Raw genomic sequence first — 12,867 nt, forward strand, 5'->3', positions numbered from 1 at the left:
CAAGACTGTGAGTGAGCTGATTCCCTTGGCTGAGAAGCAACCCCACACATGAATGGTTTCAGGATGCTTTACAGTTGGCATGAGACAAGACTGGTGGTAGCGCTCACCTCTTCTTCTACGAATAAGCTGTTTTCCAGATGTCCCAAACAATCGAAAAGGGGATTCATCAGAGAAAATGACTTTGCCCCAGTCCTCAGCAGTCCACTCCCTGTACCTTTTGCAGAATATCAGTCGATCCCTGATGTTTTTTCTGGAGAGAAGTGGCTTCTTTGCTGCCCTCCTTGAAACCAGCCCTTGCTCAAAGAGTCTCCGCCTCACAGTGCGTGCAGAAGCACTCACACCAGCCTGCTGCCATTCCTGAGCAAGCTCGGCACTGCTGGTAGTCCGATCCCGCAGCTGAAACAGTTTTAAGATACGGTCCTGGCGCTTGCTGGTCTTTCTTGGGCGCCCTGGAGCCTTTTTGACAACAATGGAAGCTCTCTCCTTGAAGTTCTTGATGATGCGATAGATTGTTGACTGAGGTGCAATCTTTGTAGCTGCGATACTCTTCCCTGTTAGGCCATTTTTGTGCAGTGCAATGATGGCTGCATGTGTTTCTTTAGAGATAACCATGGTTAACTGAAGAGAAACAATGATACCAAGAACCAGCCTCCTTTTAAAGTGTCCAGTGATGTCATTCTTACTTAATCATGACTGATTGATCGCCAGCCCTGTCCTCATCAACACCCACACCTGTGTTAATGGATCAATCACTAAAACGATGTTAGCTGCTCCTTTTAAGGCAGGACTGCAATGATGTTGAAATGTGTTTTGGGGGTTAAAGTTCATTTTCTGGGCAAATATTGACTTTGCAAGTACAGTAATTGCTGTTAAGCTGATCACTCTTTGACATTCAGGAGTATATGCAAATTGCCATTACAAAAAATGAAGCAGTAAACTTTGGAAAAATTACTATTTGTCTCATTCTCAATACTTTTGGCCATGACTGTAGATGGGTAACCAGTGCAATGGCTGGCACTGGGTGGATGCGTTGGTGTAACTGTTTGGCCCCGCCATGATGCACTGAACACCTGTAACTAGTGTGAACAGTCATTCTGTGCTGACTCCCTTTAAGGCCTTATTCACACGTCAGTATTTTGCATCTGTGTTTTATGACAAAACCAGTAGTGGAATTTACAGTGGAAAACAATAATTGAGAGATTGACAGCTGTTCTGTGTTTTGGAGACACTCTGGGTTTGGCATACAGATACTGATGAAACACTGGTGTGTGAATAAAGCCTTAGGCTGAGCTGCGGTAGCAGGGACTGTGTGAATAAGAGCGGTACCAGTACACGGCTAGAGCGCGGGGTCAGCTATCAGTGCCGCTAGTAGCCTGGTTCTCTCCTCCGTTGCTATGGACACCGCTCACGTGCTGCGCACTTCACGCCCTGTACCAGCACAATAACAACCAGCGGCTCCTGACTGACTGACACATCCGGCGCCGAGGCTGCACTGTATATGAATGGCATACGTCACAGAGTAGGCGGGGCTCCGGAGAAGCGTCTTGGCCAATCGCAGTGATCGCAGAGCCAGGCTCAGTGATTCGGGCAGCTCGGTGGGGTGACTCGCCCGGAGGGCAGTGTGAGGAAGCGGCCGCACGTGGGCGCTCAGCACACGACGTACGGAGCACATCCATGTACACATGTACCGTGTATGAACCCCGTCTCCGCGCACTGACAGCCCACACGTGCGCCCTCCTTCTGCCGCCATCTTCCTCCTCCCTCCCGGAGACACCCCGGCCGTCCCTCTCCTCCCTCCTTACTGAGCGCTCCGAGCCGGGCATTTGATGTTCCGTCAGGAAGGCGGCGGCGGTGTGCTGGGATTACTGAGCGGCAGCAGCATGTCCCGCTACGCAGACTGGCTGTATGGTGGGGTGGACCCCAGCCTGGCCGGTAACGGGGGCCCGGAGTGCGCCGGCTTCCTGCCCTCCGGCCAGAGGCTGCTGGAGAGCCTGGTGCTGCTGCTACTGTCCGTGCTGGAGATCGGGCTGTCCCTGAGGAAGATCTCGGGGGGAGCGCTGCCGACAGTCACTGAGCGCCCGCACCGCCTGGGCCAGGACCTGCTGCTGGGGGCGCTCTGCCTCACCTTCGGGGTGGAGGTCGGCTTTAAGTTTGCCACCAGGACCGTCATCTACCTGTTGAACCCCTGCCATGTGGTCACCATGCTACAGGTGAGTGTGAGCTGCCCTCTGCCCATCAGCTGCTGGGACTACGACTCCCAGCGGGCACCATGGGGTTGTAGTACAGCACAGCAACTCCACCATCAGGGGATGACATCTCCAGGGTGTGGCACTGCCAGCCATCACTGTGCTCTGGAGGATGGTGGAGACCTGTCATCAACAGGTGGGGGATGGAGCTGGGACCCCCATCTGTGGCTGCAATGGTGGGCGCTGACAGATGAGGGCCTTGTGCCGGAACTGTATATGGGCCCCGCTGACAGATGAGACCCCTGAGCCGGAACTGTATATGGGCCCCGCTGACAGATGAGGCCCCTGTGCCGGAACTGTATATGGGCCCCGCTGACAGATGAGGCTCCTGTAGCGGAACTGTATATGGGCCCCGCTGACAGATGAGGCTCCTGTAGCGGAACTGTATATGGGCCCTGCTGACAGATGAGGCCCCTGTAGCGGAACTGTATATGGGCCCCGCTGACAGATGAGGCCCCTGTAGCGGAACTGTATATGGGCCCCGCTGACAGATGAGGCCCCTGTAGCGGAACTGTATATGGGCCCCGCTGACAGATGAGGCTCCTGTAGCGGAACTGTATATGGGCCCCGCTGACAGATGAGGCTCCTGTAGCAGAACTGTATATGGGCCCCGCTGACAGATGAGGCCCCTGTAGCGGAACTGTATATGGGCCCCGCTGACAGATGAGGCTCCTGTAGCGGAACTGTATATGGGCCCCGCTGACAGATGAGGCCCCTGTAGCGGAACTGTATATGGGCCCCGCTGACAGATGAGGCCCCTGTAGCGGAACTGTATATGGGCCCCGCTGACAGATGAGGCCCCTGTAGCGGAACTGTATATGGGCCCCGCTGACAGATGAGGCCCCTGTAGCGGAACTGTATATGGGCCCCGCTGACAGATGAGGCCCCTGTAGCGGAACTGTATATGGGCCCCGCTGACAGATGAGGCCCCTGTAGCGGAACTGTATATGGGCCTTTTGTAGTCCAATAGCCTATCGTAATGCACCAACCCACCTGTTGTGGGGGTGTTAGTGGCCCCTTTACCTCCCGGGTCCCTGTACGGCTGCACATGGTGATGATTAGCTTTTGTGGGTGTAGGAAGCCAAACCTAAGGGTATGTGCCCACGATGCAGAAATGAAGCAGAAAATTTCTGCAGCGTTTCTGCATGTTCTTGGCAGTCAAAAACGCTTGCGGATTTTACACGCGTTTTTCATGCGGATTTGACTTGCGTTTTTCAAATGCATTGGGACCTCAAATCTGCGTGCAGAAACGCACAAATAATGGACATGCTGCGGATTTTTCCGCAGCATGGGCACAGAACATGCAGATTTTCATTGGGGATCATGGGGCACGGATTACCAAGCGTTTTGCAAGCATTTACACTGCGGAAAATCCGCATCAAAAATGCTTGAAAAACGCATAGTGGGCACATAGACTCTAGCATCGGCCACCAGCTACCTGTGCACATACACAAAAAGGTTCACTTTAAATGCAGGTGATGGTGGCTGAATGTTTCTTTAGGGGGGGTCCCTCATTGTAGAATGCTGCGGTAGGACAGATCCGTCTCCTTCTGCAGCTCCCATGACAATGCCGTCCCTGTAGTCACTGGGAAATGTATTACATGGCATCCCTTGAATTTCTGAAACCGCCCACGTGAAAAGTGTTGGACGGCTAAGAACAACTCATGGAGGACACTAAGCATTGTGCTGAGAATACAGCGAATAGGTCACACTACTGTAAGGAAGCGCCACTGCCCCTCCGTTCAGTAAGACATTGAGAGTCCTAGGGGGTCGGTGCTCTGTTCAGTAAGACGTGATGGGTCCCAGGGGGGCGGCGTTTCGTTCTGTAAAACATGACGGCTCCCAGGGGGTCGGCGCTCCGTTCAGTAAGATGGGGTGGTGCTCCGTTCGGTAAGACGGGGCGGCTCCCGGGGGAAATCTGCGCTCCACAGGTGGTCAAGCCTAAGGACACATTAAAGTCAACAGCTCCTCTAGAATCACTCTTGCTAAACGCGTACTGAGAGGTTGACTCAACAAGATAACCCATCTTTAAAAAGAATCTGATCAGCCTGAAGCGATCCACTGATGTCGTTGGAACTGACCATCCATTCCGTATATAGCGGGATCCTGTGCAGATTTCTTGCTTCACCCCACAGTTGTCCAGAAACCTTGTGACCATTAACAATAAACAAGCAATATGCAATGAATTTCTGCTGCATCTGAAGGCGGCGGCCACATCGCAGCCGTTCAGTGTCTGTGCGCAGTGTGACTGCACTCTACATGCATGCTGACTGTTCTCTATCAGGTTAGGAAATAAGCCGGATGCGCTTGTGGACAGTGGACGTGATGTCAGAGGATATTGTGCCATCATTATGTCATCTCAGTGATTGCCTTGATTGTGCCAGGGGCAGTGTCCTAATGAGATGTATTCATCAGTATATTTCCTAATTATACTGAACCAAGAATGACTCCTCTTAGGACCCTCCTAAACAGCTAGAGGTCCAACCTTAACAGCCTCTTTAATCCGGCCAGAGGTCTTCTATAGCCCCCCATACATAATACATATCCATCAGCCAAATGATTGATTACCTGGCGGCTATCCATCCCGACTCCCCCATACACACACAGAACTCTTCTTTTCCCCTCGTTCCTGTATTCTTTCAGAGCGCGGCTGCCAGACTCCTCCGGTGGCAGCTTATCTTGTGGAGAACAAAAGGATTGGCAGTCAAAGATCCGACTTGCCAGATCCTTCTCGCCCCCAACATCATCTGTCGGGGAAGAGTTGGAGGCCCCCCATACACATTAGTCTGTCTGCAGATATCTGTGCCATCGGCTGCCATTACTCTGTGTATGGGTCTTTAGCTTATCTGATTGCTCATAGACTCATCCTACTTATTATCAGCTTTCCAGTAGGTTTTTGCAATATACATTGAATATCACCTTTATTAATTTACAAAGCCTGTAGATTTAGCAGTTAGGAGAACAATGGCAGTCACAGACGGTTGGCAGCTCCAGGATTACATGTCCTTACATGCTATTCAGTGAGCCGCGAGCTGCCCCCTCTTGCTCTATGGCACATAATGCCGTGTGATGATGGGCAGCTAGTAACCTGGCGCTGGTGCCATTCTCTGTACTGTCAGCATTGCCATGGTGTGGGTTTGTTTGAGGTAGCAGGAATCTAATATTGGTGTGATATTGTGAGAGCAACTTCTCCTAGGGAGAGAATAGTGTCAGAAGGATCTGGAGGTTCACCTAATGGGTGACTTAGCATGTTCCCATAGTGTGCTTTTGGGGCCTCATTTAGCACAACCATCACACCGGGTACCCCGAGTCCCACAATTCCTTATTATGGAAACTTTTGAAGTGCACCATGTAATGAAGGTAGTATAAAGCCATCCAATGATATATACTATATCAGAGAGATGTGTGGGACGAGAACATTGGATAAGTGCCAGATCGATGGGGCTTCAACTGCTGGATGACCCTTTCCCCTGTTTGCCCATCAGCAAGTTTGAGCACGAGCCTCTCCAATCAAAGGTCCTGATTCATCAAAGCTTTGATGCCAGAGTTCTGGTGTAAAAGTTTAGAAAAGTTGTAAAATTTAGGCACAACTCAGAGTTGTGCCCAAATTTTTGCGATTATTTTTCACACCAGCACACCAGTTTCTCCCAGCATCCCCCAAATGGGCAGAGTTGGCAAGGGGGCATGGTGGGCTTGTGACGCCACAGCTCGTCTAATTCATAATGACTGTGTGGCGGTCTCTATGCCAGAAGTCTCACTCCAGTTTCTGACTGGAGTGAGCTTTCTGGTGTAGCACACAGGGGTGGCACGCCACTCCCAGATTTCTGAAGAGGTGTGCACCTCTACATGAATCCGGAGCATCTCACTCCAGCATGCCCACTCATCAAGACTGGTCTGAACAGCACCAATCTGGATGAATCGTGCCCAAAGTCTATGGCACTGATGGAAACAGCAGCACACAGCTCTTGCCTCAGAATTGTATGTAAAATGTATGATGAATGGCTGTGTGACTGCAGAATATGACTACACATGGTTTGTTTGTTGTCTGTTACCATAGAAACCATAAACAAATACATTTTTAATTGAGATTTGTAACCTTGCTGAATTTTTTTTTTTTAATTTTAGATGTATAGGAACAGTATAAAAAAAATAGCCATAAAAGTGTACAAAGCTGAACATTCAGCTCCAGGGAAGATGTAAAGAGTAATTTCTGTAAAACACGATCAACTTGTATTTTCAGTTACCATATAACAAGCCGGATAATTGTGGACTGACGCCTGGACCTTGGGATAAACGACAGGATGTCTGTCCGGCTTTACACTGGTCATACATGGTGATAAGTGTAACACAGTCAGTGAAATGTTTTATAGGTGAAGTAAGGGGCATCCAGCCTTCCAGATTAAATACTTACATTTCAGTCATCAAGTAGCAATAAAATCCATCATGGCATAAGGACACACTGGCAAAGCTCTTCCAATGCACGGTGCGTCCTTAACCATGGCATGTCTAATTCGTTTAATACAGGTACATTTATTTGAGTTGGTTTTGATTATGACCCTCTCTAGATGACCTGGTTACAGTGGGGAAAAATGAGCAATACAGAAAAACATAATGTTCCCCAGAGATTTTATGATCTTTTGGGGAGCTAATTATATTAAAACAGTAATAAAAAGTCCTCACCACAAAAAATATGAAAAGATCAGATATATTTTTATGCCTAAAATACACTTTATAGGGTTTCTGACTTGCCGTTTTGTATATTTTCTTAGTGAGTGTCCCTGGTTCACCTGGTTCAATCTTTGGGTAGAACCCTTTGTTTGGCCCTTATTCCCCACTGGGACCATCGCTCTGTGTAGTGGTGGGAGCTGTTTGCATGTAATATGGTGTTTCCTCCAGTGGTTTCATATACAGTACAGATCAAAAGTTTAGACACACCTACCACATTTAAAGATTTTTCTGTATTTTCATGACTATGAAAATTGTACATTCACACTGAAGGCATCAAAACTATGAATTAACACATGTGGAATCATATACTTAACAAAAAAGTGTGAAACAACTGAAAATATGTCTTATATTCTAGGTTCTTCAAAGTAGCCACCTTTTGCTTTGATGACTGCTTTGCACACTCTTGGCATTCTCTTGATGAGCTTCAAGAGGTAGTCACCGGAAATGGTCTTCCAACAATCTTGAAGGAGTTCCCAGAGAAGCTTAGCACTTTTTGGCCCTTTTGCCTTCACTCTGCGGTCCAGCTCACCCCAAACCATCTCGATTGGGTTCAGGTCTGGTGACTGTGGAGGCCAGGTCATCCGGCGTAGCACCCCATCACTCTCCTTCTTGGTCAAATAGCCCTTACACAGCCTGGAGGTGTGTTTGGGGTCATTGTCCTGTTGAAAAATAAATGATGGTCCAACTAAACGCAAACCGGATGGAATAGAATGCCGCTACAAGATGCTGTGCTAGCCATGCTGGTTCGGTATGCCTTCAGTTTTGAATAAATTCCCAACAGTGTCACCAGCAAAGCACCCCCACACCATCACACCTCCTCCTCCATGCTTCACTGTGGGAACCAGGCATGTAGAGTCCATCCGTTCACCTTTTCTGCGTCGCACAAAGACACGGTGGTTGGAACCAAAGATCTCAAATTTGGACTCCTCAGACCAAAGCACAGATTTCCACTGGTCTAATGTCCATTCCTTGTGTTCTTTGGCCCAAACAAGTCTCTCTTCTGCTTGTTGCCTGTCCTTAGCAGTGGTTTTCTAGCAGCTATTTTACCACGAAGGCCTGCTGCACAAAGTCTCCTCTTAACAGTTGTTGTAGAGATGTGTCTGCTGCTAGAACTCTGTGTGGCATTGACCTGCTCTCTAATCTGAGCTGCTGTTAACCTGCGATTTCTGAGGCTGGTGACTCTGATAAGCTTATCCTCAGAAGCAGAGGTGACTCTTGGTCTTCCTTTCCTGGGGCGGTCCTCATGTGAGCCAGTTTCTTTGTAGCGCTTGATGGTTTTTGGGGAGACTGTCAAAGTTTTCCCAATTTTTCAGACTGACTGATCTTCATTTCTTAAAGTAATGATGGCCACTTGTTTTTCTTTAGTTAGCTGCTTTTTTCTTGCCATAATACAAATTCTAACAGTCTATTCAGTAGGACTATCAGCTGTGTATCCACCTGACTTCTGCACAACACAACTGATGGTCCCAACCCCATTTATAAGGCAAGAAATCCCACTTATTAAACCTGACAGGGCACACCTGTGAAGTGAAAAACATTTCTGGAGACTACCTCTTGAAGCTCATCAAGAGAATGCCAAGAGTGTGCAAAGCAGTCATCAAAGCTAAAGGTGGCTACTTTGAAGAACCTAGAATATAAGACATATTTTCAGTTGTTTCACACTTTTTTGTTAAGTATATAATTCCACATGTGTTAATTCATAGTTTTGATGCCTTCAGTGTGAATGTACAATTTTCATAGTCATGAAAATGCAGAAAAATCTTTAAATGAGAAGGTGTGTCCAAACTTTTGGTCTGTACTGTACATAGTAGGGTCGCATCTTCTGAGGTTTTCTAAGTCCTTGCTTGGGCTGAGTTTGTCTTCTAGGGGAAAAGGGATGATTAGTTATTACAAAGACTTTCCATACTTTTGTTTTTTTTGTAATATGGAGCAGTTCTCGTCTGTAGAAGACCTTATCAAGCCATGTGCCTGGTCCTCTTGTCATTGTGAACGGAATCATTGGGCAGCGCATGGAGACATCTGATGACATTTCCTTCCTGCATCTCCATTGAAGAGCCCAGCGTTATTAGTAAACTTGTTGTTTTGGGAGAAGGATATGTCGAGCAGGTTCCAGCGGGCGTGTTGTCTGTCAGTGTTCCCGGCTTGTAGTGTTCATGTAAAGCTTTAATGATTGATTACATAACTCCTATTACTAGCAGAACATTGCTGGTGTTGGGGCCATCATTGTCTGTAGGCCTGAACCTGCAGAGGTGTCTACAGGATGACTGGTAAATGTAGAATTGTTGAGGTCCCATCCTTTGAATTCCTGTCTTCATGTGATCCATACAATATACTGGCAGGAGGTTTGCAGGGCTGAGGGCTGGTAGCCATGGACCACAGATGGCCCAGGAACATGGAAATTTTTTCGCTCATCGCCACTTCTCACAGGTTGATATGGGATCCATGAGGAAGACATGTTTTTGGTGGTACTTTTCCATAAAATGAATACAGGGATGTAGGGAGGCACGATGAGTTTCCGTTCATGTGTTCAGGGTTCTGCAGGGGTTGGAGCACAGTCAGATCTGACTTTTATCCTGATGATATATCGTTACTGCACTTGGTCTGTCTTATACCAATCCACACATTCTAGGGAACATGAGCGTAGAATAATACATGCACTGTGGGTAGGACATCAATTTTTCTACATATTCTTAAGGGATATAATGTGGACAAAACAAAAAACACAAAATTTGAGCTTGGTTTAAAAAGGTATACATGCAGCACATAAGTGCATGTTTCACAATGAATAAAAAAACAACCCCTCCCCCCCCAAAAAAAAACAGTGTTACTAAGAACCCTATTTTATTTAAATGCACTTGTTTTTTTTATTTACAGCAGGGTTTATTTTCATTCTTCTCTTTTGTATGATGTGGACAGCCTGGTCTTACTCGTCAGCCATCAGTAAATTAGATTTTCTGAAAAATGACAATATAATATTCTACTAAGTGGGGAACCCTTTGGAGACCTGTTTTATTTATAAGGTGCTAATGGCAGTATTGGGGACAATAAAGTTCCTCTTTAATGTACAGAATATAATGACTTTTGTATTGACATAGGTGAAGGAGGCTGCCTAATCATCTTTCTCCAGGAGAGCACCCCTCCTCTGTCTCCCATCTTTCTGTTCTTTGGGGTGTGAAGGAGGTGTTCCTGAAGATTGACAGTTCGGGCCAGCGACATGTCCGAGCTTTTGGTCCAAACTGTGCCCTCTCCGATGCAGCATGTAGAGACTGTTTTTCCTCCGGTATCCAAAGAGCGTGAGCGATAGAGCAATCCGGCCAGCGTGAAAGCGTTTATTGTAAGCTCAGCAGGAAAGAGCTTGTAAGCGCTGTGCTCCTTGCCTAAGACACCAGCCACTGGTGATGGCCTACAGTGGTGCTGATAATTCTATAGTTTACTTCTCATTAACTAGTTTAATTCCTCCGTTCTTGAGTATTTTTAATAAGAGGTAAAGTGATTTAAGGTGGTGAGACGTTTCCTTTGAGATGGTGAAATGTTCTGTATTGTGCATTATTTTCTCCTAAATCTACATATGGGATTTCTGCCTTGTCTGGTTCCTGCTCGTCATGCACGGTGTGTGTGCTCTCCCTATTTACCTGTGAAGGGCTGACATTGTACACAAGAGCCTGCGGTTTGGCTGATCGACGCCTATGTATTTAACCTCAGTCATGGGTTGGCGAGTACTCCGTGTGAACGTTTCTCTATGATACTGCTTTCTACCAACCTCTCTTTTGGCTATCATCTTTATTAATGACTTTCATTATAACAGTCTGCAGTGCTGTTTTTGAAGATTGTGGAGAAGTGGTGCATTTTCTCCACCATTTATCCATATAATTCCTCATCATCACAGCCATCTGAGTAAGGAGGGACGAAGTGTAGGTATCTAGTACTCCAGTGATTGTCAGGATCCCAGTAGTTGGACGTTCAACTTGACCCCCCCCCCCCCAAATCATGCTATTAGGGCGGCAGAAGAAGGGCCTCTGCGTGCGGCGGCAGAGGAAGGGCCCCTTGCGTGCGGCGGCAGAGGAAGGGCCCCTTGCGTGCGGCGGCAGAGGAAGGGCCCCTTGCGTGCGGCGGCAGAGGAAGGGCCCCTTGCGTGCGGCGGCAGAGGAAGGGCCCCTTGCGTGCGGCGGCAGAGGAAGGGCCCCTTGCGTGCGGCGGCAGAGGAAGGGCCCCTTGCGTGCGGCGGCAGAGGAAGGGCCCCTTGCGTGCGGCGGCAGAGGAAGGGCCCCTTGCGTGCGGCGGCAGAGGAAGGGCCCCTTGCGTGCGGCGGCAGAGGAAGGGCCCCTTGCGTGCGGCGGCAGAGGAAGGGCCCCTTGCGTGCGGCGGCAGAGGAAGGGCCCCTTGCGTGCGGCGGCAGAGGAAGGGCCCCCTGCGTGCGGCGGCAGAGGAAGGGCCCGCTGCGTGCGGCGGCAGAGGAAGGGCCCGCTGCGTGCGGCGGCAGAGGAAGGGCCCGCTGCGTGCGGCGGCAGAGGAAGGGCCCGCTGCGTGCGGCGGCAGAGGAAGGGCCCGCTGCGTGCGGCGGCAGAGGAAGGGCCCCTTGCGTGCGGCGGCAGAGGAAGGGCCCCTTGCGTGCGGCGGCAGAGGAAGGGCCCCTTGCGTGCGGCGGCAGAGGAAGGGCCCGCTGCGTGCGGCGGCAGAGGAAGGGCCCGCTGCGTGCGGCGGCAGAGGAAGGGCCCGCTGCGTGCGGCGGCAGAGGAAGGGCCCGCTGCGTGCGGCGGCAGAGGAAGGGCCCGCTGCGTGCGGCCTGCACTGGCGATTGCTGTAGTATAAAGTTTTATTACACATGATGTGAAACATAATATACAGTAAGTTGTAGGGAAGCCCAGTCTTGGTTTCCTCTAGAGAAATACAAGGCTGCCACTCCCAGCGCATATGCCACCTGTACCCACAGGCTCCAGTGAGACACAGCGTTCAGCCTCCTTTGGGTACTATACTATGAGGATCTGCCATACAGAGATTAAGTAAATATAAAAGTATAACGTTGCCAAGGAAAGATGGATGCCACTCAGCGATATGTTGAATGAATATACTTTATCCACAGAGGTATTGGGACACCAGTCTTAAAGGGAACCTGTCACCAATTTTTTATCTATGTGAACAGTTTATTTAGTGCTTGTGCTGCACTCTATAAATGCTCATACAACCCCCTGAGTCACCCTGTAGACCCCCCTCCCCCCTTCCCAAACCTTTTTAAATTCTCCCGCCCTGCCTGGTAATCTGATCTGTCCGGCCCGGTCCGATAGGCGTGCTTTTGGGCCTCTCCATCCAGTAGCCATAGATGCAGCAATTGCTATGGAGAATAACATATAATCATGTTGTGCAATATCCCTGTACTGTATTATTACTGTGCACATTATCCCAGTAGTGTTACAGCAGTATGTACATTGTGCATTTACTCTGACATCTGTGGGTGTTTTCACTATTCTCTCACTTAAAGGGGTTGTCCAGCCCCAACTGATAAGTCTGCCATCACTGTGTGACTGCAGACTTATGACACTGTGTGCTGCTGGGATTTGCAGGTTTCTGAGCCGGGACCGGAGGGTATATATGAGTTATACATACTCCCGGCCTGTGGGCTTGGTCGCGCTCTACACAAATATATGGAGCAAGGCCACGCCCACTAGACGAGCCCTGGCCGCAAGTATGTATAACTCATACATACCCTCCAGTATTGGGTCAGAAACTGGCAAATTCTCATAGTGCGAGAGCTGGGGGGATTCATAAGTCTTTAGTCACACAGTCACTGCAGATTTATCGATTTGGAGCGGACAACCCCTTTAAAGAGAACCTGTCATCAGGGTTATACATATTAATCTAAAGCCATTGCCATAATGGCGCTGTTAAACTGATTTAA

At 48.9% G+C, this 12,867-nt stretch overlaps 1 protein-coding gene across 1 annotated transcript in view; it reads left to right on the forward strand.

Annotated features, from left to right (window-relative positions):
* The first annotated feature begins 1,521 nt into the window (after window positions 1–1,521).
* TMEM164 (transmembrane protein 164) overlaps window positions 1,522–12,867 on the forward strand; it is a 31,456-nt gene continuing 20,110 nt past the window's right edge. The window contains exon 1 of the mRNA XM_073641125.1: window positions 1,522–2,210. Within this exon, the coding sequence (XP_073497226.1) occupies window positions 1,827–2,210 (384 nt within the window). The 5' untranslated portion in view covers window positions 1,522–1,826. The remainder of the gene's footprint in view (window positions 2,211–12,867) is intronic.

Source organism: Phyllobates terribilis, unplaced genomic scaffold (assembly GCF_046119375.1).
Source record: "Phyllobates terribilis strain yellow unplaced genomic scaffold, ASM4611937v1 Scaffold_7__3_contigs__length_470593459, whole genome shotgun sequence".
Classification (NCBI taxonomy): Eukaryota; Metazoa; Chordata; class Amphibia; order Anura; family Dendrobatidae; genus Phyllobates; species Phyllobates terribilis.